Source organism: Nomascus leucogenys, chromosome 22a (assembly GCF_006542625.1).
Source record: "Nomascus leucogenys isolate Asia chromosome 22a, Asia_NLE_v1, whole genome shotgun sequence".
Lineage (NCBI taxonomy): Eukaryota > Metazoa > Chordata > Mammalia > Primates > Hylobatidae > Nomascus > Nomascus leucogenys.
This window is the reverse complement of record NC_044402.1, coordinates 82,354,815-82,380,171: the sequence shown is the minus strand read 5'-3', so window position 1 is coordinate 82,380,171 and position 25,357 is coordinate 82,354,815. Positions and strand designations below refer to the sequence as shown.

The window sequence follows — 25,357 nt, the reverse complement described above, 5'->3', positions numbered from 1 at the left end:
AGCGAAGATAATTGGCTTAATCTGGACCAAATAACTATTCTTAATCCAATCAACTTCATCAAACAAACAAGCTATAATAAGTCCATCCTCTGATAAGGGAAACTCTCAAAGAAAGGCAGTAATAGGCTTGGCAGACACCCTGAACCATTTCAGAAATACATATGTAGAATCTTTAGCACATATGCTAGTCCCTGACACAAAGGTCATATGATATGGTTTGCATATGTGTCACCACCCAAATCTCATGTTGAATTGTATCTCCGATGTTGGAGGTGGGGTCTGGTGGGAAGTGATTGGATCATGGGGGCAGATTTCTCATGAATGGTTTAGCACCATCCCCCATGATACTATCCTTGCACTAAACAGTGAGTTTTCCTGAGATATGATCCTTTAAAACTGTGTAGCACCTCCCGACTCACTCTTGCTCCTGCTCCTGCCCGTGTAAGACATGCCTGCTCCCCATTCACCTTCTGCCATGACTGTAAGCTTCTTCCTCCATAGATGTGCTTCTCCACATTGCTATGAGACTTGACACAACTATTTTGTGACTACAAAGTAGAGCCAGCTTCAAAAGAAGCTGACCCTGCCAGAGGCAGAGAGGAGATAAAAGGAAACTGTTGAGTAGCTGACTCAAGCCAACCCTGGAGCCAACTTACATGTCAGCTTCCAATTATGGGCCAATAAATCCCTCTGTCATTTAACCAGCTTGAGTTGGATTCCAGAAATTCCTAATTTGTATATTCACCCAAAATTCTAACATGTCAGGACAAAATGTCAGTGGGTATATTTGAAAAAGATTCTGATGGTCCCCAAGAAGAAGTTGTAAATGGACTCCAGAGGAAAAAAGGAATCAAGAACTAAAACTCCAAAAACAAGAGGATAAAAGCAACACCAATGACTCTCAGAGAATATGCCAGATATCTACAAAACTCCAGTAGCCAGGTTTGGTAGCTTACACCTATAATCCCAGCACTTTGGGAGGCCAAGGAGGGAGGGTCGCTTGAGTCCAGGAGTTCAAAATCAGCCTGCTCAAAATAGCAAGACTCCATCTCTATTAAAAAACAAAACAAAACAAAATTAGACAAGCACAGTGGTGCGCCTGTAGTCCCAGCTACTTCAGAGGCTGAGGCTGGATGATCCTTTGAACCCAGGAGTTCAAGACTGCAATGAGCTAGAGAAGATGTCAAAAAAAAAGGAAAGAAAGAAGAAAGAAAAAGAAAGAAAGAAAGAAAGAAAAAAACAAAGCTCCAGGAAAGGAACATCCAGATGTTTCCACTGAAACATAGGAAACTGGTTGATTTTGCAGTACAAGGTGATACATTGAGGCGACTCAATCAAATGCCATATGAATTGTCCTCTGACTCTGCCTATGAGGAATATTATTCTAATTTCTCAAGAAATTAAAAAGGATGCAAGACGCTTATGACACATGGGATTATTAATAGAATCTGAGCAAATGAAAAAAGACTGCTCTATACAGAAACCACATACACACAAAAATACTGCTGGGAATTATTATTTGCTAGACGAGCCCAAGCACACCCTGGGACTACGAGAGATGGAGGGATCTCAGCAAACCCCAATATGACACTCCAAGGTATGATATAGAAGACGGTAGACAGGCAGCAATCCAGAGACCAGTAGAGTGACAGGGAGCAAATGCACACTAGCTATAAGGAATCCATACCAGAAACTCTGCCAAGGGGAAGAAAATGACTTCAACATCTGAGTTCTAGCAGTTCCATGGACGAGGAAAAGAGAGAAAAGTAGCTTAGAATTCAATACTGCTGTTTTAAAACAATTGTTTGTGGTTACCTAGTTCTTTTTTTTTTTTATGTGTGGGTAGAAAATTTTGTATTCTATTTGTGTAGTGAGGTAATACTTTTGAATACATTACTATGCTTTTCTTTTTGGCACTTCCTTGTATCTTTTTAAAATCTTATCCCTATTCAATTAGAGATATTCATTACTTCTGGAAGAATAAGATTATTATAGTTAGAATAGATAAAGTTTTTAGAGTTTGGCTTTTGGCTTTCAAAAACAGACTCCTCAAATTAGTTTCAGCAAGAAAAGTCTTAAATTTATTTTCAATTTCAAGAGGCAAGCAAGAAATGGAGATACAGAGTTTGTTTTGTTTTTTTGTTTTAAAAATTCTGTAATTTTTCCTTTCAATATCAAGAAACAAAGCCTGGAAGGCTGAGAAAATCATTTTACTAAAAATCTTTAAATATCAATGATACAGGAAATGACATGAGAACAGTCTTCCAGCCCAAAGAAAGGAAACAAAAATAACAAACCTTCTTTGGTATGAAAAGAATCTTGAAAGTAAGCAGAGCAGGTAAATGAGTCATAGGTGAGTTTACAGAGAGGCCCCTGCCCTGCTTCCAACTCAGGTAGGGAGAAGGGTGGGTTGGACAGTAAGCTGCACGACAAAAATGCCCAAATATCTCTGAACTATGGGCAGAAACAGCTTTTTTTTCACTCTGGGCCTGGAATTCTAATTGGAAGTAGCCTCAAAGAGTATTCCATACTAGACGAGGGTGGGCACCATATAATGGAGATGGCATAGGGCTTATTTTAATACGGAAGACCTATCACAGTGCTGGTGTTCCAGTAACCCTTATTTTACTTAATAATGGCTCCAAAGTGCAAGAGTAGTGATGCTGGCTATTGGATATGCCAAAGAGGAGCCATGAAGTGCATCCTTTAAGTGAAAAGGTGAAAGTTCTTGACTTTAAAAAAAAAGGCAAAAAATATATGCTGAAGTTGCTAAGATGTACATTAAAAATGAATCTTCTGTCCATGAAAGTGGGAAGGAAAAAGAAATTTGTGCTCATTTTGCTGTCTCACTTCAAATTGTGAAAGTTGTTACCACAGTGTGTGATAAGTGTTTAGTTAAGTTGGAAAGGACATGAAATGTGTGTGCAGAAGACATGAACAGAAATGTGTTCTGACTGACAGCAATCAGGTTCCTACCTATTCACAATTTTAGGCATCTACTAGGAGTCTTGGAATATATCCCCCAAGGATAAGGGGGAACTACTATATTAGGAAGAAAATCTTTAAAGTAGCCAGAGTTGAAGGGTAGGCAGTGGAACTGGTATTATTTACATCTTACATTATTACATCTTGAGACATTCCTAGAGAGTAGTTACACCACTTCAAAACGTTACATGAAACAATGGTGTCCTCATTTAGAAAGCATCTCTTTTACACCTCCACAATACTCAAATTGGAGTTAGAGGCCACACTATTCTGACCAAAGTCAAAAAGCGTTTTTCAGCATCTGAAACAATTTACACAAAAGCAACCTTGTCACTTAACCACATCATCATTCACAGATTTTGTTTTCTTTTGTAATTTAAAATTGAATAATGTTATTTCTTACGATTAATTAAACTTTTAGCACTTTTACAGTATTTGATTTAATACTTTGTTTTTCTAAATTTTTTGTTGGTTTATAATAAAATGATAGTGTTTGGCATTTATATTTTTGTAAATTATGATTTAAATTATATTTTGTAATATATTCATACACTTTGAATTTAAAATTCATTAAGCCTTTAGTTTCATTAACCATTTTAAGACTTCTGAACGCACTTAAAATTTTTTTAAATCAATACTGGTTCACAGTTTTGCATGAAATAAAGGCCAAAATAATTGATATTACAATGTACCACCCTATTGGAATTATAAATCAGAAGAAATTACCCTGTACTTCCCAGTTTAAGAGAAAATATAATTAATTACATCAACACATTAAAAGGGAAAATTCCAAAGTTGCAAACAGACAACAAGTTGATTCTCTGAGGGTATGTAGCTTTCTTTCAACTTACTGTTTTCTATTAATTAAAGTATATTACAATTCTAAAAAAAGGAAATGTTAATTTGTAGAACGCTGACAGAAATTCAAATAATTTTTGTTCAATAACATTTCAAATTAATTTTGCTCTGTAGAGATATAAATAAGTTCTGATAGAAAAGAGTAAAACCCAATGTTTTAAATTTTAATGTAGTCATCTTATTTCAGTATTTTTTCCAAGTACTGTAATATTTCTTCTTGTCCTGTGCATTTTGCAATTAGCTTTACTATCCCTCTAGTTTCCTCTATTATTAATTCAGTCTTTGACATTTGTTGATTTTATATTTGAGTCATGTTTTTAATTTTTTGAAATTTATACTTTGATAAGCACCAAATACAAATGGACATGATGAGCATCAGTTTTAGGGAAATAAAAAAATTTCATTTCTGCACATTCAATTCACATTGAATGAATTAAATACCCACCTCGTTTGTGTTGTAGGATCAGTCAAACAGCAAGGGATCAACAGATTTTCACCAGATGAGAGTCCCTCTTTTTGTACCATTCTTTGGGCTTTTCCCTCAAGAATGTCTAAACACTGGGCACAGTTTCACTACCTGATCCCCGAGAAAAGTACTGTAGCCCACCCTGACCCCTCATCCATGATTTTGCTTTTTGCAATTTGAGTTACCTGTAGTAAATGGTGATTCAAAACTATTAAATGGAAAACTCCAGAAATAATTAACAAGTGTTAAATTGTGTGCCATTCTGAGGAGCATGGGGAAATCTCAAGATGTCTCTCTCTGTCCTGCCTGCCATGTGAACCACCCCTTTGCACAGAGTATCCATGCTGTACATGCCACCTGCCTGTTACTCATTGACATTATCTGCTCCTGACATCCAACCATCGACAATGTCATGGCTCCATGATGCAAGATCACCCAAAAGCAGATGATCTAAATGTAGCCTACCTCTACATCAGAGTGCCTACATCATTCATCTCATTTCATCTCATCACGTAGGCATTTGTCATCTCACGTCATCACAAGAATGGTGAGTACAGTAAGATACTTGGGAGAGAGATCCTATTCACATAACTTTTATTGCAGTATATTGGTACAATTGTTCTATTTTATTATTAGTAATCATTGTTAACCTCCTACTTACCTAATTTGTAAACTAAACTTTAACATAGGTATCTAAGTACAGGAAAAAGCATAGTGTATAGGCGGTTCAGTACTATCTGGGATTTCAGGCATCTTCAAAACCTCTTGGATCTTATGCCCCAGGCATAAGGGGGAGGAAGCTGTGCACATATCTTTTTCGATGTATGTTTATCACTGATAATCATTTTAGGAAAGCAGAAGAACATTAAAAAACAAACAAACATGGGAAAACTACAAATTTAAGAAATCCCCTAAATTCTTTTGTCCCTTGTCTTTTGTCTAAAGTCCCTAACTTCCTTCTGATCCAGTGACAGGAAGTTCTATTAGATTGTTTACTTTTAAATGAACTTTGAAGTTCACAAAATTTGTCCCTTCATCTCCCTGAGAACTATCTTATACAAAGGGTGTGTGGTCTTCTGTCTACAAGAAGTTCTTTTTCTCTAAGAGTAATCTGAGTTGAATAGCGAGTGTCTCATCTGAGAATACCCAGCCTATACCATACCGGGTTCTCCAGGGACCCTGCCATATTAAGGTTGTTGTTGCTGTCTGGTGGTGCTGGTGGTGGTGGTTTTTCTCAAGTAACAGTTAAAAGACGAAGGTCAGAGTGGAGTACTGTGGAGCGCCTAGTCTAGGATAGCAGCCTATTTTCCTTTGATATTGGAAAATCAGTCCTGCATCACAACCCTGAAGCAAGCGATTGTAAGGCTTGGCCTTTGTCTTCTAAATAGAGTGAGCAAAATACTAGGAAAACAAACATAAACCAGTATGAAAAAAGTTATCCTGCTATAGTAAGTCAGAAATGAAGACCAAACGTTCACTCTGTTATTCAGTACAAAAGTAGACTAATTAAATGATAAGGAACTAAAAAGTGAGATTGCACCATCAATCAACATTAGGTCTTTAGTTAATAATTGGAGCAAATTGAGTTTGTTTCTTTGTAAGTAAATAACTTTGAATCCAGCAAAAGGGACTGGTTGTTCAAACAGTAGAAAGCCACTTGTATAGAACATGAATAGAATTGTTAATTCACAGTGACAAATTCCATGTATGTCCCTATGAAGCTTGGGAAACACAAACAAGGAAAGCTCATTCAATTTTTAAGTTTACATAAACAGATGACAAAGAAAAAGATGGGCTGCTGATGTTTTTCCATTTCATCTTGTGAACACTTCACTCTGGAAATTATCACCAGGGCTAAGGTCTTTGGGTTTGCCATAATAAGATTGTTTCATGAGGAATGTAGTTCAACTGGTACTTAGTTACTCTTGACACTCCAAATGCATACTGAACAGGGAGAGATATACTTCACACAAGGTCTGAGACAATTCCAAATATGTACCTGTTGCAACACCATCTTCCAGTCCCCAAATGCCAAATGAAAAGGAAATGTTCCAGATGTATTTAGGCTCCACTTCACCTCCTCAAACTCAACATCATTGAAGTGAATAATAGAAAACACAGAATAATCCTTCATCACTATTCAAACAGGATTCTGCCAATATTTACTGTTTCTACCAACCACATTTGGTAAGATATGTGCTTCCTACTTTATTTCCCATAATCCTTGAACTGTTCCTAATCTAAGCAGTTAAAACAGTAACCTCCTTGCCCTGAGATTTATGGCCAAAGATACTTATGTAGTCTTTGTTACAGGGTATAGTTACAACTATACCATATTTAGTAAAACAATATAATCTCCGTGATCATCAAAACGAATACTACTGTGGTAAACAAAAATATAACATTGTTCTTATCTGGCAAAAGCAGCATACATCTGTTCTGAGGCATTGGATGTAGTCCTGGCTGATGCATTTTAAGAACTACAAAATAAAGCCAGAAAATAGATACAAGGGAATCATAAACTGTAAAAGGGATGTTGATAATAGGTAGTGAGTTGGAAGAGACCTCATTCTGAAAGAAAAAAATGTCTAGTGTTTTTCTATCTGAGTCAGAGTGATAGTTTATTTGAAGCCCTTAAAACCTAAAGTGATGGATTGGAAACAACATCTTGTTCCTCAAATCCCAGTCATATTAGAAATAAGAAATGCCCTTGGAAGACAGAAACACGAAGATTTAAGACACATGCAGGAGAATGATTTACCCAAGCAAGGCAATGCATAATCTGATGCTACAAAACAGTAGTGTGAGATGGCCTGCTTCCAAAATCTAAACATTTGAAGATCCAAAGCCTTCTTTGTTTTATATTGTTTCCTCTACCTTCAGCCCAAGTTAATAAATTCTTTAAAAATCCTTGTAGATTTCTGTGTATCAATTGATAACCAACTCCATTAGACAAAAACCAAATTTGCAAAGCTCTTCAAGATAGGCCCTTATCTATTTGGGGTTTTCTTGAGACTGCTATGGGAATATATCCTTAGGAGTCTTGGGCACTTGAGCACCCAATTATTTAACAGAGAAGAGATGGCCAGGCAGGCCTTTAGATGCATAAAAATACCTTTTTCTGTTTGAAATGTTTTGTGAGCCACTCTCTTAAATCTTTCTTAAGTTCTAACAAAGAATCTTATGGATCCACCCTTGATTTTATCTTTTCCAGAGCCATTTTTAATTTAGTAATTGTTTTTAGAGGATCAGGGTATAAGACACAATTTTGTTTCAAACCTGGCAAGTTCTGACTCTTTTTTATTTAAAGGTTATTTTTAGTTCATCTCTCTTGTCTCACATTTTATCATAGGTGATGAAAAAAAAAAATCAGGTGGCATTTTGAATATTCTGCCTGGAAATCTTAACTAGATCATCGAGTTTAGCAGGTATATTTCCACTTTGCCACATTATCACAGATGATTATGTTGGCAAACTCTGTCTCAACACCCAACAAAGATTCCCATTCCTTTAGCTTCCAATACCATTGTCCTCACTTCTTTTAAACCTTCTCTGACAGCCTCCTCAAGGTCTTCCAGGCTTCCACTAACAGTCTACTTGAGAGCCTTTGGTTTTCACTAAGCATCTCTTCAAAGCCCTTCCAGCTGCTTCCCACAGTCCAGGCCCAAAGCCAATGTCCAAATATAGGGTTTTGTTATGGCAGCATCCTACTTCTAGATGCCAACATTTGTAACAGACATCTGTGGGCACATAAAGTATCCTGAAAGCTTAGTGTCTTGAAGCAACAGCAATCATTCATTTTGTTCATGAATCCGCAATTCAGGCAGGGCTTAACAGGGACAACTTGTTTCAACTCAACATGATATCACCTGGGGTGGCTTGACCAGGGGTGGAGAATCCACATTCATGATAACTTTCTCATGTGATTGGCGATTTGCTGCTGTCTGTTGGCTGGGAGTTCCCCCAGGGCCAAAGGCCAGAAGCTTCTGTCTTCCTCCGCGTAGGCCTCTTCCCAGGCTTCTTGGTCTCCCTGACAGTATGGTGGCTGGGTTCCAAGACCAAGAATTCAAAGAGAATCAGATAAAAGTGCATGGCATTTTTCATGTTCTAAGCTGAAAGTGTCAGGTCATTACCTTCACCAGACTCTATTTTTCATATTGTTCAAAAGCAGTCGCAGAGACCAACCAGATGCAAGAGGAGGAAGACATACAGACTACAGTTCTTAATGAGGAAATTGCAAAGTTTTAGAAGAGTATTTGGGATAGGAGATATTTTCGGACCTATCTTTAAAAATATATAATCTGCCACATTAAGTAAACAGAGAATTGCATAGAGACATTAATAATTCAGAGGATATATTTTTTATCACTGATGTCAAAATTATGGAGAATAATTAAACACTCCATAATATAGCTCTTCTTCTTCTCTGACAGTAAACAAAATATATCTAGATGGATTATAGATCTGACTGAGTTTGGAAATCCTTATGTTCATAAAGTGGACGTATTCTTGTAAAACATTGTCATACTAAAATCTAAATACTTACATATCTCAATCAAAATAATCTGTTGTTTTTAATAATTGGGAGAAAAGCCAATATTTTCCATCTAGTTCAACTCCATTTAACAAATATTTATAGAACACTTACTACATGCCAAACACTGTGCTAGGTATATGATAGTAGGTAAGGCATGTTTCTGTCTTATTATAATTGGGAAAACTAAATGGTTAATTGCAATATAGTATAATAAATGAAAAAATTTAAAAGATATGTACTACACACACATAAAAATAAATAGAATTGGACTACTAACTGACACCATGTACAAAAATTAACTCAAAAGAAATAAAATACATAAATTTAAGAGCTAAAATTACAAAATTCTTAGACAATAAATAAATCTTTATGACCTGGGCTAAGCAGTGGTTTCTTAGATATGACACCAAAATGCAGACGCAACAAAAGACAGAAATAGATCAATTAAATTTTATCCAAACTAAAAACTTTCAAGCTTCAAATCACACTATCAAGAAGGTGAAAGACAACCCGCAAAATAGGAGAAAAATGTTGCAAATCCTGTATCTAAGGAACTTGCACCTAGAAAACTTAAAGACTTCACATAACTCCATAATAGGAAGACAAATAACTCACTTTAAAAACAATGGTTAAATGATGTAAGCAGACATTTCTCCAAAGAAGATATATAAATGCCCAATAAGTGCACAAAAAGATGCTCAACATCATTCAGGGAAATGCACATGAAAACCACAATGAGCTACCACCTCACACCTACTAGGATGGTTAGAATAAAAAAAGACTGACCATTACAAGTTTAGCAAGGATGTGGAAGAAGTGCAACCCCTGTACACTACTGATGGATGTAGAGTTGTTCAGTCACTTCAGAAGACACTCCTCGGCCGGGCGCAATGGCTCATACCTGTAATTCCAGCACTTTGGGAGGCCAAGGAAGGTGGATCACGAGGTCAGGAGATCAAGACCATCCTGGCCAACATGATGAAACCCCGTCTCTACTAAAAATACAAAAATTAGCTGGGCGTGGTGGCATGTGCCTGTAGTCCCAGTTACTCAGGAGGCTGAGGCAGTAGAATCGCTTGAACCCAGGAGGCGGAGGTTGCAGTGAGCCAATATTGCACCACTGCACTCCAGCCTGGGTGACAGAGCGACACTCCATCTCGAAAAACAAAAGCAAAAACAGAAAAAGACAATTCTCAAAATGTTAAACATAGAGTTACCGTATGACCCAGCGAATCCACTTCTAGCTGTCTACGCAAAAGGAATGAAAATACATGTCTTTAGAAAAACTTGCACATAAATGTTCATAGCAGCATTATTTATAATAAACAAAGAATGGAAAGGACCCAAATGTCTATCAGCTGATAAATAGGTAAACAAAATGAGGGCATATTCATATAATGCTGGCATATCCATATAAGGGAATATTATTTGGCAATAAAAAAGAACAAAGTACTGAGGTATGCTACAACATGATAAACGTTGCAAACATTATTCTAAGTGAGGAAACCAGCCACAGAAAGTCACACATGGTATAATCCCATTTATGTGAAATGTCCAGAATAGGCAAGTCTATAGAGACAGAAAGCAGATTAGTAGCTACCTAGAGCTATGGTGGATGTGGGTTGAGGAGAAACAAGGAGTGACTGCTAGTGGGTACTGAGAGTTTTAGGGGGTAATGAAAATGGTTTAAAATTAATTGTGATGATGGTTTCAGAACTCGTAAACATACTAAAGACTGTTGATTTGTGTGTATTATTAAATGAGTGAATTTTATGATCTGTGAATATGTCAATAAAGCTAATAGGCATCTGCACACACACATATGTATACACACACATTTAAATGTATGTTCTGGGTACACTGAGCACAAAGTGGTGATTTCTGCTTGGTGGGTCTCAAAAGGGTTCATGGAGAGATAGATGTTTGAAGCATGGGTGGCACTGGGGAAAAAGGAAAGGACTTCCAAGCAGAGAGGGCAAAACTTGCAAATACAGGGAAGCATGGAGCAGCACGGTTGAGTATGACTGAAGAATAGTTGCATATTGAGGGATTCAAGAAATGAGGATTGGAGAAAGGAAAGGGATGCATTTGGCTGGGTGCAGTGGCTCACACCTGTAATCCCAGCACTTTGGGAGGCCGAGATGGGCAGATTGCTTGAGCCCAGGAGCTTGAGATCAGCCTGGGCAACATAATGAGACCCTATCTCAACAAAATTACAAAAATTAGCTGAGTGTGTTGACACGTGCCTGTAGTCTCAGCTACCTGGGAGGCTGAGATGGATGGATCATCTGAGTCTGGGAGGTTGAGGCTTCAGTGAGCGGTGATTGCACCACTGCACTCCAGCCTGGAAACAGAGTGAGGCCCTGTCTCAAAAAGAAAAAGAAAGAAAGGGATGCATTTGGACTTTAACTCAAAAACAATGAGACATCCATGGATGACACGGAGCAATAGGAGTGAGGAGGTGACAGGATCGTATTTGCATTTAGAACAACCACTGTAACAAAATGGAAAAATATGGGCTTACTGGCAAACTGGTAGGCAGAAAGGCCCAGGTGGGAAATAGTGCCATAATTCAAGAAGTAAGAGGGTGGAAACTAAGACATTAACCGTAGGGATAATTGGATATGAAGGAGTTATTATAGAATCTCAGGACTTGGTGAAAAGAAGCCAAGTACCTGGCATACAATAGATAAAAAATATCTGCTAAGTGTAATTGGACCTTAGTGGAATTTTACTTAGCTATTTCAACAAGGGGAAAATGTAAAAAGTAATCCAAAATGGCTAATGCTTCAGATGGCATGGTCTTTGTATATAATATCCCCTTGAAGGGAAAGAAATTACGTACAGTATGATCTATAAATGTACTTTTATGTACTTAGAATCTGTAGAGAGGGCTCAAGTATATAAAACCACTCACACATTTCTTCTCGAGGAGAAGCCAAATATACAGTTTAGTAACAAAATAACCACCAAACCAGGGGCTTTTTATGGATGTTGTGAAGCTCTCTTTATAGTTGTGTTTACAGATCAGCACCATCAATTAAAAGCCTCTTAATTTTTAGGGAGATAGCTATGAAGTTTCTCACCAGCAACCATAAAAATAGATGGGCTGAGAAGAAGCACTTGCTGCATACAGAATGTTGTTCTAGCATTGTACCAGAATATTTTGGAGATGCGTAAATGTTCCTTGTTTGAATAAGAAACAAAAAGTTGGCAGTGGCTGTCACTTCCCCCTAAGTGCCTCTTCTTTTTCTTGCTTGTAATGAAACGACAAGGTCACAAAATACTGATGTCCACACTTCCTGATTCTCAATCTCTTAAGATACGCAAGTCATGGTTAAGTAAGTGTTCCTCTCTCAGCAACCAGCTGACCCAGAGCTATACATTCTTCCTTCTAGCAGGAAGATGCTGCCTGTTCCACAGTAGTGTTTTAAAAATTGTTGTCCAAATTTTCTGTAATATCTAGCCATTGAATATTTATTCAACTTTAGATCGTATGTCTTTCAGAATTAAATCAAGTTGAAAATCACTTGGCTATCACACATCCCTTAGAATTCTAATATTCTGAAGAGCAGAACCTTTCAAAAGTAAATATTACAATGAACTCTGGATAGAGTATATTTTATTTGTAATGTTTCTATGTTGATAACAAATCAAATCATTTAATTCTGAGTGCTAGCAAGTATAAATGGCTTAATTTGTTAGAAAGTTTGTTCTCAACTTTTAAAAAACCCATATTCACCAGCTCAGGGAATTTTAAAAGGCTCTTTTCTATAGTTTGTATTTCAAAAGAGTATTTTCCGAACAAAAAAATCACGATACTGAATAAAAACGACATGCCCATACATATGTGTGTACATTCACACATGCAAATATACACACACAACACATACTCTGATAACTGCCCTTGCGCCGCTGAGAATCAGTATGCTAGAAGGTTTTTAAAAGCTCAGTTCAATTGTTCATTAATTAATTTGTAAAAATAAGAAACACGGAAGAGAAACAGGATAATCATAAGAGAATATTAGTGTCAAGCCATTCTTATAAAAAAAACTAAAGGGCTACAAATAACCAAACTAAAAATGCCACTTTTCTGAAGCCCCAAATCTAAGTAAGTGACACAGGATGATGCATTTTATCACTGGCAAGTATCCTAATTGATGATCCAAATTAATGGTGCCAATTAAGTGTATTCTTCAAAATAGTTAGAGAGACTTCTGAAAAATGTAACTCACATTGAACTTTCCCTGAATTAGATAAAGATTAGGCAGGACTAATTACATAATTTTTACATTTAACGGTTTAACATAAAGTTAGAATAAAATCAACTGTATTTTCTCTCATATTTGACTCAGATAACCAATGCAGTGTATCATCTTGATATTTTAATATACTGCTATATATTTTGTAGTTTTCCTCTACTATTATTACCTCTTGCTAATAGCTAATATTTACAGAGTTCTTACCATATACTAGGCAGCTAACTAAATATCCTTGTGCTATTGCACTTGTTAATCTCCTCAGTATACCAAAGAGGTAGGTACAATTGTTACTTCTCATTTTAAAGGAAAGTGAGACTTAGGTATGAAAGTGGCAATGCTAGGTCTGGAATTGAGTCTATCTGTCTCTAAATTGGACCCCTCGATGTTTACATTTTTCTTCTCCCTTCAGTTATGCATGTTTTCAGCACTATTTTCTTTGAAAAAGAAGTGAAAACAGATGTCTTTGGTGTTTAGCAGGCTCAGTACACAGACTCAAACATACAGGTCTGATCCCATCAAGAACTAGCTTGTTTTACACAACCTGAAATCTCAAGGGAATTTCTTGAAGGGCAAGAAGAAAAGAGCAGAACGGTAATGCTGAAATTGTGAACACACTATTAAAAAAATACATATTGCTCTGAGAGTACCAGTGGTTAGAATTTTTTCATAGTAGAAGAATTTTTCTCATTAAAAGGTCTAAATTTAGCCTGTTACTAATTCTCCCAACTGCCTCTTCCTCTTTTCCCTTTCCTTTTGTTATTAACTGGAAAGTATAAAGTATTTTAGAGAAAGTTGTTTTGCAGCCAGCTTTGCCATAATGCAGTTAATCCATCAACCAAGAAATAATATAAATGGACTGTTAGACACAAATTCATAACCTGTGGGAGGTTAACCCTGTCTGGGAAAAAATGCCCTAAAATCCTGAGTAATGATTACAGCTGTATGCAATAATCCATGTACACTTCTGATGATGTTTGAAGTTTCCTTCAATGTTTCTATGCTCCTCTAAAAATAATTTCTGCCATAATATGTATCCAGAATCCAGGGAATTATGAGCTATTTCATTCATTTCTCTTTCCCATTATAGAGCAGAATGGACCAACCAAAGACTTCTAGAGAATTAATATCTACTCTAAAAAATGGTTTAGGAATATACCTGATGAAATCATGATGTTATTTGCATTCTGCTTTCAGCTTTTTGTACAACAATTGAAAAACTAATAAGTTATATCAAAATAAAAACTCACTTTTGTGAATTTTGAAAGATGACTCGAATGCTAGTAAAATTAGTAATTAGTAAATGGTATAATCAGGTCATTAAAAATTTAATTTTGTCATTAGTTCCTTATACTCAATAGTTGTTTATTAAATGTTGGTCGAATGAAATTAATTGTGGTAAGATTTCAGAATAGAAAAATTAAAATATGAATGCTCAATATCTGTCATTAAAATGCACGTCTGTTTCTGAAAGCAGGAGGGAACAGTTTGGTCCCACACTGTGTTCCTACTATGATTCAGCCAAGGTAGATTTGAATGAGTTGATTTAAATGGGGGCATTTTAGCAGAGAGCGAGAGAGCTTGCCAGCATTAAAGGAGAAGAGAGGATAGCAAGGACAGCAAAAGGTCTGCCTCAAGCACTTTCACCCATGGCCAAGCCCCATAGAGATGTGTCTGAAAGCAGAAATGACCAAAGATTCTTTCACAAGGGAATCATATGAGAAAGCTGGGTTATAAGCAATGCTGCTATGCTGCCAAGGTAGTAAGGGGTAATTCAGCAAGGGAAGAACTCGCTCCACTCCCATACAGTGTGTTATCATCATAACCTTGGCCAATTGAGGACCCCAGCAGAAGGGCAGGGGAGCACTGGGTCCCTCAACACAGAGAGCAAGAGAAGAGGAAAGCACTTAGAATTGACCTATTAGGACCGTCATGAAGACGTATGAATAACTCGGGGAGCCCCAATATTAATGCATGAGATTTAGGAGAGGAACATGTCTTTCAACGCATGATGGAAAAAGAAAAATATATCTGTCATCATTAATGCATTCCCATTTGTCATCACAGACTAAAGAAGATTGGGTAAACACATCATTTTATTGAAATGTCTATATTTTACAGATATCAATAGGTTAATAACAATGCAAGTCCTTTTTGACTAAACATAAATCAAGACATTCACAACTGAGATTTAACTGATGACCCTGCTGATTCTATCAAGAGCAGTCTCTGCCCAGGTACAGAGTTCTAATACATACTTGTGAATCTACTCCTCAGATGTCTGCTTTGTAATACTTCAGGGGCCTTTTTTATTTTTGGACTGCTGAAATAATAAAATTATTTGAGATGTACCGAAACAAAACCATGAATCATCAGTACATGGATTTACTAAACAATTAACTCAGGAACACAAATAACAAATTAGTGTGCTCTGCAGAGGTGAAATATCATGAATCTCTCTGAAAGGAATGATAAACTCCTTCAAACTCCAATGGCCATAAATAAATTCCACATCCCAGATCCGATCTCTTTCTGCAGCATCTCTAGATTAATTCTTTATTGGGTCTCATTCTGGTTCTTGACTGGTTGATTCTAGAAGCACTCAGATGGTCTTTGCATTTTCTCAACATCCAGTCTACACAATATAAGGACTTACTATTCATTGCCATCAACAGCAATCAGCAATTTTTTTTCTTTACTGTGATCATTGCTGTCACACAGCCTTCCTTGGCCATTGTACAATTCCACAATGCCTTGGGTGGGCCTTCCTGAGGTCTCCTTTCTATGTGCTTTGCTTACATTTGTTCTTCATTTTGAACTTTGGCTATAATGAAAAGTTTCTTGAAGGGGCCTCTAAGATGATGTACCCTTGGAGATTAAAATCCTTTTCCTACTTAACAAATTCCTTCCTTTGAAGCATCTAGCAGACAGGTAGTGAAGGCCTACTATCCTAAGTCCTTGCTACTAAAGTGCAGTTCATGGCAGCACCATCAGCCTCACCTGGGAGCTTCTTGAAATGCAGAAATTCAATCCCAGAAGGTAGGACCCAGGCCTCAATCAGAATTTTCCTTTTTACAGATTCTCAGGTAATTTGATTTGTATGATTAAAGTTTGAGAAGCACTGTTCTAAATGGTATTCCATGACCAGTTTTTTGGTTTCAAATAACAAAATTTCTTGAAAATTTAAAACCAGTAATTAATGTTCACCCGTTATATCATAGAATCGGCAGTCTGTTACCAGTTCCCAGTTCAATTGCTTGAAAGAACACAATAAAGTTGAAAAGGTCAGTCCTGGATCTATAAGCCCATATTCTGTCCTTCCCATTTAATGCTTCGACTTGCCAAAACTCGTCTACCTGTCACCTATCTTTACCTATCTTTGCTATCACCATAACAGCTAACTTACTGAGCTGTGCCAAGCGCTAAGTTCCTTTACATTCTTCTCTAACAACTGGGAAACAGGCACTAATACTCCCATGATAGAGTGAGCAAATAAGCTCATTGTTCACAAAAATTTAAGTCTTTCTCCTTTGGGTGTGCAAAAAGAACCTTGTGAGAAAAATGGACTCTGATATTTGTCTGATATGCATTATCTTTTAATATATTTGTAACTCCCTGCTGAGCACCGACATTCTGTATGCAAGTTATTACTTATGATTTGTGACAGTATTATTTATTACACTGACACTGTATGTAAACTGTTATTTACTCAATATGACTAATGAAACATCAGTTGTGGAAATGAGAACAAAAAGGAAAAGGCCTCATTCAATAGCAATACATAGAAGAAACTGTATAGGAGAGGAACTATTAATTAGATATGACATTTTAACTTTATACATTCAGAATGCAATTAGAATAAGTGCTAATTAAATGTTTTCAATATTCGTAAGTAACTTTAAGTGATGCTTAAAAGTGTAGACCCTCAGCTTCAATTAAAAGGTGACAGGATGTTTCCCCTTCCCACTTCCTAGAAGTGCTATAATTTCCTTCTTTCCAGGAGAGGAAAAGTTCTAGAAGAACATACACTTCAGTTTTGCTTAATTCCTTCCGTAAGACCACACTCCTATTTGTACAGGTGAAGAACATGGGCAATACAGCATTTCTCCAGAAACTGTCCAAACTTACTTTCTCTTTACATTCTTTTATATACACTTTAGTGCATTCTCATTTTCCTATGAAAAGGTTGAAGATGGCCAGCTGAGCAAATATTCAGTACTTTTAAATGTATGAAATTCAACTGAATATATTTAGAGGAAAGAAATGTACTTCAAATCTGAGAATTTTTCAAATGTACTTCAAAACTGAAATGTACTTCAAAATCTGCCTATTTTTCCCATGGTATATCATTCATAGCAACTCCAAACATCAAAATCACCATTTCAAGTTTCTTTCTCTTCTATGCTTTGTGCAAGCTCTTAGCACAATACGCACAAACTATGAACTTGGCATTTAAAAAATATTGCTTTGATCATGTACACGGTAATTCAAACTCAAGCTATGTATTCTTGGTAACTTTTGCTAATGTTCTTGACTACTTTAAGACTTTACTCAAATCCCATCTCCTTGGTAGGCTTCTCTGACCACCCCAGGCTATAGTCTCTCAAATTATTTTAGTTATTCGTTGACACTTCTAAACGTATCCATAAATTAAGATGCCTTGACTTTGTCTTTTTTTTGACCCTTTCATTTTTCATTCCCACATAGCAGCTAGCACAGCGGCTTGAACTTGATAGCTTTCAAATGTTAAGTACACAATAAAATGGGGAGAAGGAACATAAAACTCTGACAGTTGTTGAGACTCCTCTTATTTCATTCATATACTGTGTAGGTAATTTGTTGATTGTCTCAGCCTATTATTCCAACTGTTATATTTCCAATTTTGATTATAAAAATCTGGGTATCTTGTATTGTCAAAAATTAACTAAAAGTGACTTCAAAACTAAATAGTTAAATAGTTGATTACTATATTTCTATTAATGTGGGGTATTTGGGGGTGGGATTGTAAACTAGTTCAACCATTGTGGAAGTCAGTGTGGCGATTCCTCAGGGATCTAGAACTAGAAATACCTTTTGACCCAGCCATCCCATTACTGGGTATATACCCAAAGGATTATAAATCATGCTGCTATAAAGACACATGCACACGTATGTTTACTGCGGCACTATTCACAATAGCAAAGACTTGGAACCAACCCAAATGTCCAACAATGATAGACTGGATTAAGAAAATGTGGCACATATACACCATGGAATACTATGCAGCCATAAAAAATGATGAGTTCATGTCCTTTGTAGGGACATGGATGAAACTGGAAACCATCATTCTCAGCAAACTATCACAAGGAGAAAAAACCAAACACCGCATGTTCTCACTCATACATGGGAATTGAACAATGAGAACACATGGACACAGGAAGGGGAACATCGCACACTGGGGCCTGTTGTGGGGTGGGGGGAGGGGGAGGGACAGCATTAGGAGATATACCTAATGTTAAATGACGAGTTAATGGGTGCAGCACACCAACATGGCACATGTATGCATATGTAACAAACCTGCACGTTGTGCACATGTACCCTAAAACAAAGTATAAAAAAAAAATGGGGCATTTGGTTGATAGGTGTTATTACTGCTGTTATTGAACAAAGAGTTAAATAGTATTTTAATATCTATTGTTTGTAGTTTAATAGCTTATTTTTAAAGAGAAGTTTTATTTGACCTCTGATGGTAATTATCATGACCACAGAACTAGATGAGCCAAAGAGGCCTCAATCATGCCCTCTCTCCAGGGTGGTCTAGTCTTAAACAGCATTTTTTAAAGCATCGTTTTTTTAAAGCATAACACTTCTCTAGGAAAAGAGAGTATCACCCTATTGGGTTATATGCTGCAATTCTTTTGGACCTCATTTGTTACCTATCAAATCTAATTCAAAATCTTCATGTTGCAGTTTAAGAAACCACTAAAACACTTTAGGCAAAATAAATACTTTATTGTTTTAATATATATATATTTTAGAAATCAGCCTTTGTGTGATATTTCAAACATTTATAAGCCTTTCAGAGATTCTTTCAAAGAACACTGCTAACAACTCAACCACTTTTGATTAAAATATCACACACAAAGAAACACAAAAGGAGTTGAAAAAATTATAAATGCTAGAAGAAAAATTCTAATAACATTTGGTGGTTACTTTACACATTTATTTAACACATATAAAACCAAATAGGAAACCATTTTCCTTTTTTATCATAAAAACAAAGTTTTCACTGGTTAAAACTGAACTAAAATCATTTTATGTATGAGGAGAACCAATCTAAATTACTTCCATTTTGAAAAAACAAACATCAGCTTACTCATTTCTATTCATTCAAGTCATAGGCCCCATTATTTGGATGACACTCTATTTAGTGTAAAAGACAGAAAAAGAAACATTTCCATCTAATAAAGAAGTCTGGACAATGCAAAAAGTAAAAGTACATAGTGTTTAACATAAGGCACATCTCCAAAAGAAAAATACTACATAAGCAATGATAAAATTACATTTGTCTTGAGTAAAGCAACAAGGCTTACAGTGTAAGAACATTAAGTAGTTGTAGGTAACCTCATATAATTCTATCCTACTGCTATTAGTAACCTCCTCAAGAATTAAGAGCAATTATATTTTTTACAACAGAACAGTTTTTCTTCTTGGAAGTGACATTAATTAACAGCAGTGGAGGGAAAAATCATTGGTTGCTTCAAGCTCTGAAAAAATGAATCAGTTATTGCACAGTAAATACCTCATAGAGGTCAGTGTTTTAAGAAGTTAGTCTGAAGAAATATGTTATTTATAAGTTGGATAAGTCTGGAAGTTTTCAAGTTTTATAATTAATTCTAACAGGGAATCAAATGAAAAATATTGACATACAAATAAATATTAGGCTTTTCAAACTGCTAGTTTTTGATAGTTTAGAAAAGAAATAGCAAAGTGCCTAAGTTTCTATGTACGTTTTTTTAAAATATACGGTTGAAGAAATACACATTGTACACTGTATACAGTAGCCCAGCTCAACAGCAAGTATCTTCTAAAGCACAAGTAACACCTCCGCCAGTGCATATCATGGATAATTCCAGTATTACACAGCTAATAGGATCCATGCCAACCTTCAAAAAGAAAAGAGAAGTCAGTTTGAAATCTCTTTCAAATACTATTATTAAAAGCTTCTTTAAAGGGAGATGAGAATTTTATGCAAATATATATACACAGAAACATGATTATCCTGTAATCTCTATACATCTTCCTGAGGGTTAATTCTTTTATCCCTGGTTTAAAAAAAAAAATTCCTATTAACTGCTTTGTGACATAATTTATTAAAATATTTTCCAATTTCCTATATCTGAAATTGTATATTATACTTTTCAAATTACATGTTTCTCATGTCTTATACAATGATATTTTTAGTTCTATTCTACTCAACTTACTATTTCTTTTTGCATTCACCATGAATTATTATTAATATATATTATATAAAACGAAGTTAGAGCTAAAGCAGGAGGATTGCTTGAGGCTAGGAGTTTAAGACTAGTGTGGGCAACATAGCAAGACCCCATCTCTACAAAAACATTTTTTAATGTAATTAGAGCTATAAGATAAAAATGAAAGTAATTCGTTTTACTAAGACAGACATATAGAAGAGTTTTTTGAAATAAATTATTATTAGAAATGAATCTATGGGATCTGTTTCTTTAAAAAATAAAAATAATTAGGAAAGATACTTAGAAGTTGTGATTAATTCACAAAGTCTTGTTCTTTAAAACTATACATCTGAAATACCATTATAATCAAAATAAGATTCAGGTTTGAAGGTCCAATTCCAGGATTTATTACTATAATGAAATTTCAGTAAAATGACCCAATATAAGTAACTCCTTGGAGATTTGTATCATGGGATTTGACTTACACTTCAAGTAGGCTTGTGTGAAATTTTCACACTGTAAAATAACATATTACATACATTCTAAAACTCAAAATTTAATTAGAGAACCTAACCTGTGTACGAACAAAACAAAGAATAAAATGCCAGTTACTATTTACATTTAGCTCAACATAGAAATTCAGAAAAATTTACCTATAATTTCCATTTAATGATTATCTTGCTTAGAATTAGACGCTTTACTTGAAGATACTGCTGCCAAAAGTCCACTTACAATTTCCCGTCTGATTTCCCCAACAATAGACTCTTTAATCTAGGTTGGAAAAACAGTAAAACAAAAATTTACCAATATGAATGAAATTTATTTTTTCCTGTTTTTGGAAAAAAAACAAATAGCATTCAATTTCTTAATTTCACCTTCATGTGAATCTCCCGGCAATACAGAGAGGGAGTGGGGAATCGAGTCCATCTATCATCCAACCCAGATCAGACTCCGAAGGACTGGTCTAGAATCATTCAGCTAACTAGATTACAAATATCACAATTCATAAGGTGAGGACATTAGAAAATGTAATTTCATAAATTCAAAAACTTCTAGTAAATACTTTACCTCATGTCAAAAAAATAATCTGGAAGGACTTCTTAAATGTTTTTAGTCTTGTCTAACTTTGTAAGGTAATCAGCAGAGACACAAGTGCTCTCATTGCTGAGAAAATCTTTTACAGCAAAATAATATACAGGTATACTGCCTGTTTATGCCAACTGACATGACAGCAAGGTATCTAAAGACATATTGTTCTAACCTAACACATTTTAAATGGGAAGAAGAAATTATCATTTAGTACAATTTATTTTAAAATATAAAAAACATCCTCAAAACAACCATAAACTCTAAAGAAATAACTTTTTCTTTAGTTGCATGGTATCACTGCAACCCATCTAAGCTTTTGTTTCCAATATGCCTACAGGATTTGAGGATATACATCTCATTTTATTGTTGGAAAAGGCAAATAGACCTGAGGCAATGACAATTCCATCAGGATTTTCTTCTACAGATGTCCAAACACTTACATATGCCTATCTCCACCTTTTCTCTCTAATGATACAGCAACACTTTTAAATAGCCCTTTGTGAAAGCTATAAATGTGTATTTCCTGAAATAAAGTGATAATGTGTTCCCAAATAAGCACTGGAGATACTCTCAACAAGCTTTTAAAAATGCTACATTTCCAGTTTCCTGTCAGCCAAATTGATTTATTTCCTAAAATGTTCCTAAGTACATCTCAAACACATCTTAACTATAATCTTTCCAAAAATGGATCTGTATTAGTCTATCATGCAAAATTGGTACACAATACATAGATTTATACATAGTTATTTAAAGAAACAAAACACTCCTTAGCTACCAACCATCTGTAGTGGAATATATTTAAATACTATAAGCTTTTCACCTTACCTTTTATCAATATTTCTAAACTTTAAACGACATCAAAAGATTTTGAAGCATACAGCACTTCAGATTTACTTTTCAAACAAGTATGTGTTGGATACAAATATTATAAAAACCAGAATCTCGTAGTCACAGTATATAAACAGAAATACAATATACTGAATTAGGACCACTGCAAATCTATATTCACAACAATGAGTATTGTCTTTCCAGTCCTGCTACCAATGCAATATGGTCATTTTATTATATCTCATTATTCTTCATCACTCAAAAAACAAACTAGCCAAAATGTATTCTTCTTTTTTTTTTTTTTTTTTTTTGAGACGGAGTCTCGCTCTGTCACCCAGGCTGGAGTACAGTGGCACAATCTCTGCTCACTGCAAACTCCGCCTCCTGGGTTCACGCCATTCTCCTGCCTCCGCCTCCTGCGTAGCTGGGACTACAGGCGCCCGCTACCATGCCCGGCTAATTTTTTGTATTTTTAGTAGAGACGGGGTTTCACCGCGTTAGCCAGGATAGTCTCTATCTCCTGACCTCGTGATCCGCCTGCCTTGGCCTCCGAAAGTGCTGGGTTACAGGCGTGAGCCACCGCGCCTGGCCGCCAAAATGTATTCTTGACAAACCAGAAATGTGTGCCAATCTTTTTTGGGAGACAGGCATTACTGGAGTAAAGTATAAAAGAATCTCTACCATCAAGCATGATATAATCTCAGTGGACACAAAATGAATAATGTTTCATAAAATATCTTTCTTATTTATTTATTTTTGAGATAGAGTCTTGCTGTGTCATCCAGACTGGAGTGTAGGGGCGCAATCTCAGCTCACTGCAACCTCTGCCTCCCAGGTTCAAGTAATTCTCCTGCCTCAGCCTCCTGCATAGCTGGGATTACCACCACACCTGGCTAATTTTTGTATTTTTAGCAGAGATGGGGTTTCACCATGTTGGCCAGGCTGGTCTCGAACTCCTGACCTCAGGTGATCCGCCCACCTCGGCCTCCCAAAGTGCTGTGATTACAGGCGTGAGCCACCGCACCTGGTCGGTTTCATAAAATACTAAAGGAAAAATAATTTATTGATTCATTAATGACATAAGAACAGAAAAAATTTTGATAAATGAGAGACTAGTGTGGGACAAAATTCTCAGAGAATGGCAGCTTTTACATGGTATGTCACAAGAAAGAAAGAACAATTTCAGATGATAGTGGAGATAGAAAACTGTAGCAAGACGGTCTCAAATAAGAGGGGAGTATAATGGAGCCTGACTGCCAAGACACTTCCCTCTAGAGAGCAGAAGGGAATCAGAATAGGAAGGGTGAGGTCAGATGGAAGGTGTACTGTGAGCTCCTTCAGCGAACAGGTCAGGTCTCATTTATCAGTGTATCTCAGCATACAGTAAGAACTCAGTAAGTGTCTGAATGAATGAATCAATGACAGAGTGAGAAAGCACAAGCGTGAGAGACAATATCAGACACAAAAAGGAAGAGAAAGCAGAAAAACAAAAGCAGACTACAGATAAAATGGCCCTGAAAATGATACAATGTTTTTATTAATTTATTGAATGAATAAATGTATGAACAAATAATTTAGTTCTAAAGTCTCCCATGCTACGGAGAGGTTGGAAGGATTAGAAGTGAGGAAACTCCCCTGGGATGGATGGTAAAATTACCTTTATGAGCACAATTTCCAAAAAAAATGTGGGCTAAATACAGACTACCTGAGATTGAGAAAGTCATGCTCGTCGACAATACAAGAAGACTGACTACAAGTCTGAAGTATGGGGGAACACATCTACTTATTATGCACTTATTGAGTGCCTACTAAGTGGCAGCTATTACAACAAGTGATCACTAAAAGAAATTTCCATAAGAACACATGAGCAAGCTGTGTATTTACCAAAATACATGGGTAAAACATGTCAGACGTGCTCTAATAAAGATCCCAAAAGGCATGAATCAAGTCTATGAACTCCAACTAACAAAGAACTCTCTAAACACAAAGCAATCTATGTTTACTCCTTGACATTTAATTTTGCTGAATTGGCTTCTGTGGGCATGTATTCATTCATCCTATTAAGTAATCTTTTTATTTACACACATTTATACATTTTTAAAGTAACTGCAAACAGTTTCAGGCCACTGATCACATACATCACAGATGACTTGGGCAAATTTTAAGACAGTGTGTACTTTTTTCCTAGTACAATGCACATGCAGAAAAGAGGTATCTTTAATATGACAAAAGTTTAGCTATGTAATTAGTGTATTAAATATTTGTCTGAAAAGACTTTCAATGTTGTCCTTCAAAAAAAGAATTCTACTGTATTAACACATTATAAATGATGAAAACCCTCTTTTTAAAAACCTCACTTAATGGTACAACGAAAGAAACAAAGGCCTGACAGATACCATTGTTTTCATGCATCCATGAATGCAGTAAGAAAACTTTCCTGAAAGTGCCTGCCAAACATGCTTAATCCTCACCTGCAAAACTGTTCAACCCAAGATTAAATCTTGCCTTCCTGAATGGTGGCTTTGTTAATGGGATTAGGGGCTCAGATCTGCTAGGAAGACAGAATCTAATTTAATTTTCTTGGTAGCTGTACATCAAGATTTAAAAAAATTGGAATTTAGTACAGTATGTATTTAGGTAAAAAGGTTACCAATTTGAATGACTGGAATAAAAACCAACCTAAATTTTAAATACTTTATAAACAGAAAACTATTGTAACTAAGAGAATATTAACATAAATTATTTTTTAAAGTATAACTGGCCTTAAACTAATTTATCTATTAAATGTGCTTTTAAAGTACTTCAAAATAATTTGTTTTCTTAAGTACAACAATACTCCTCTTATGCCTTGTTTGATCTATACATATTTTGCTGGGTA

At 35.8% G+C, this 25,357-nt stretch overlaps 1 protein-coding gene across 5 annotated transcripts in view; it reads right to left on the bottom strand.

Annotated features, from left to right (window-relative positions):
- Positions 1–19,075: 19,075 nt before the first annotated feature.
- ITPRID2 (ITPR interacting domain containing 2) overlaps positions 19,076–25,357 on the bottom strand; it is a 38,801-nt gene continuing 32,519 nt past the window's right edge. For 3 of the 5 annotated variants that reach the window (XM_012501394.2, XM_030802756.1, XM_012501411.2), the window contains 2 exons: positions 21,216–21,333; positions 19,076–20,250 (listed from right to left, as the gene is read on the bottom strand). In XM_012501394.2, the coding sequence (XP_012356848.2) occupies positions 21,229–21,333 (105 nt within the window). In that variant the 3' untranslated portion in view covers positions 19,076–20,250; positions 21,216–21,228. The remainder of the gene's footprint in view (positions 20,251–21,215; positions 21,334–25,357) is intronic. The other 2 variants (XM_030802757.1, XM_012501401.2) reach the window with 2 other exon arrangements.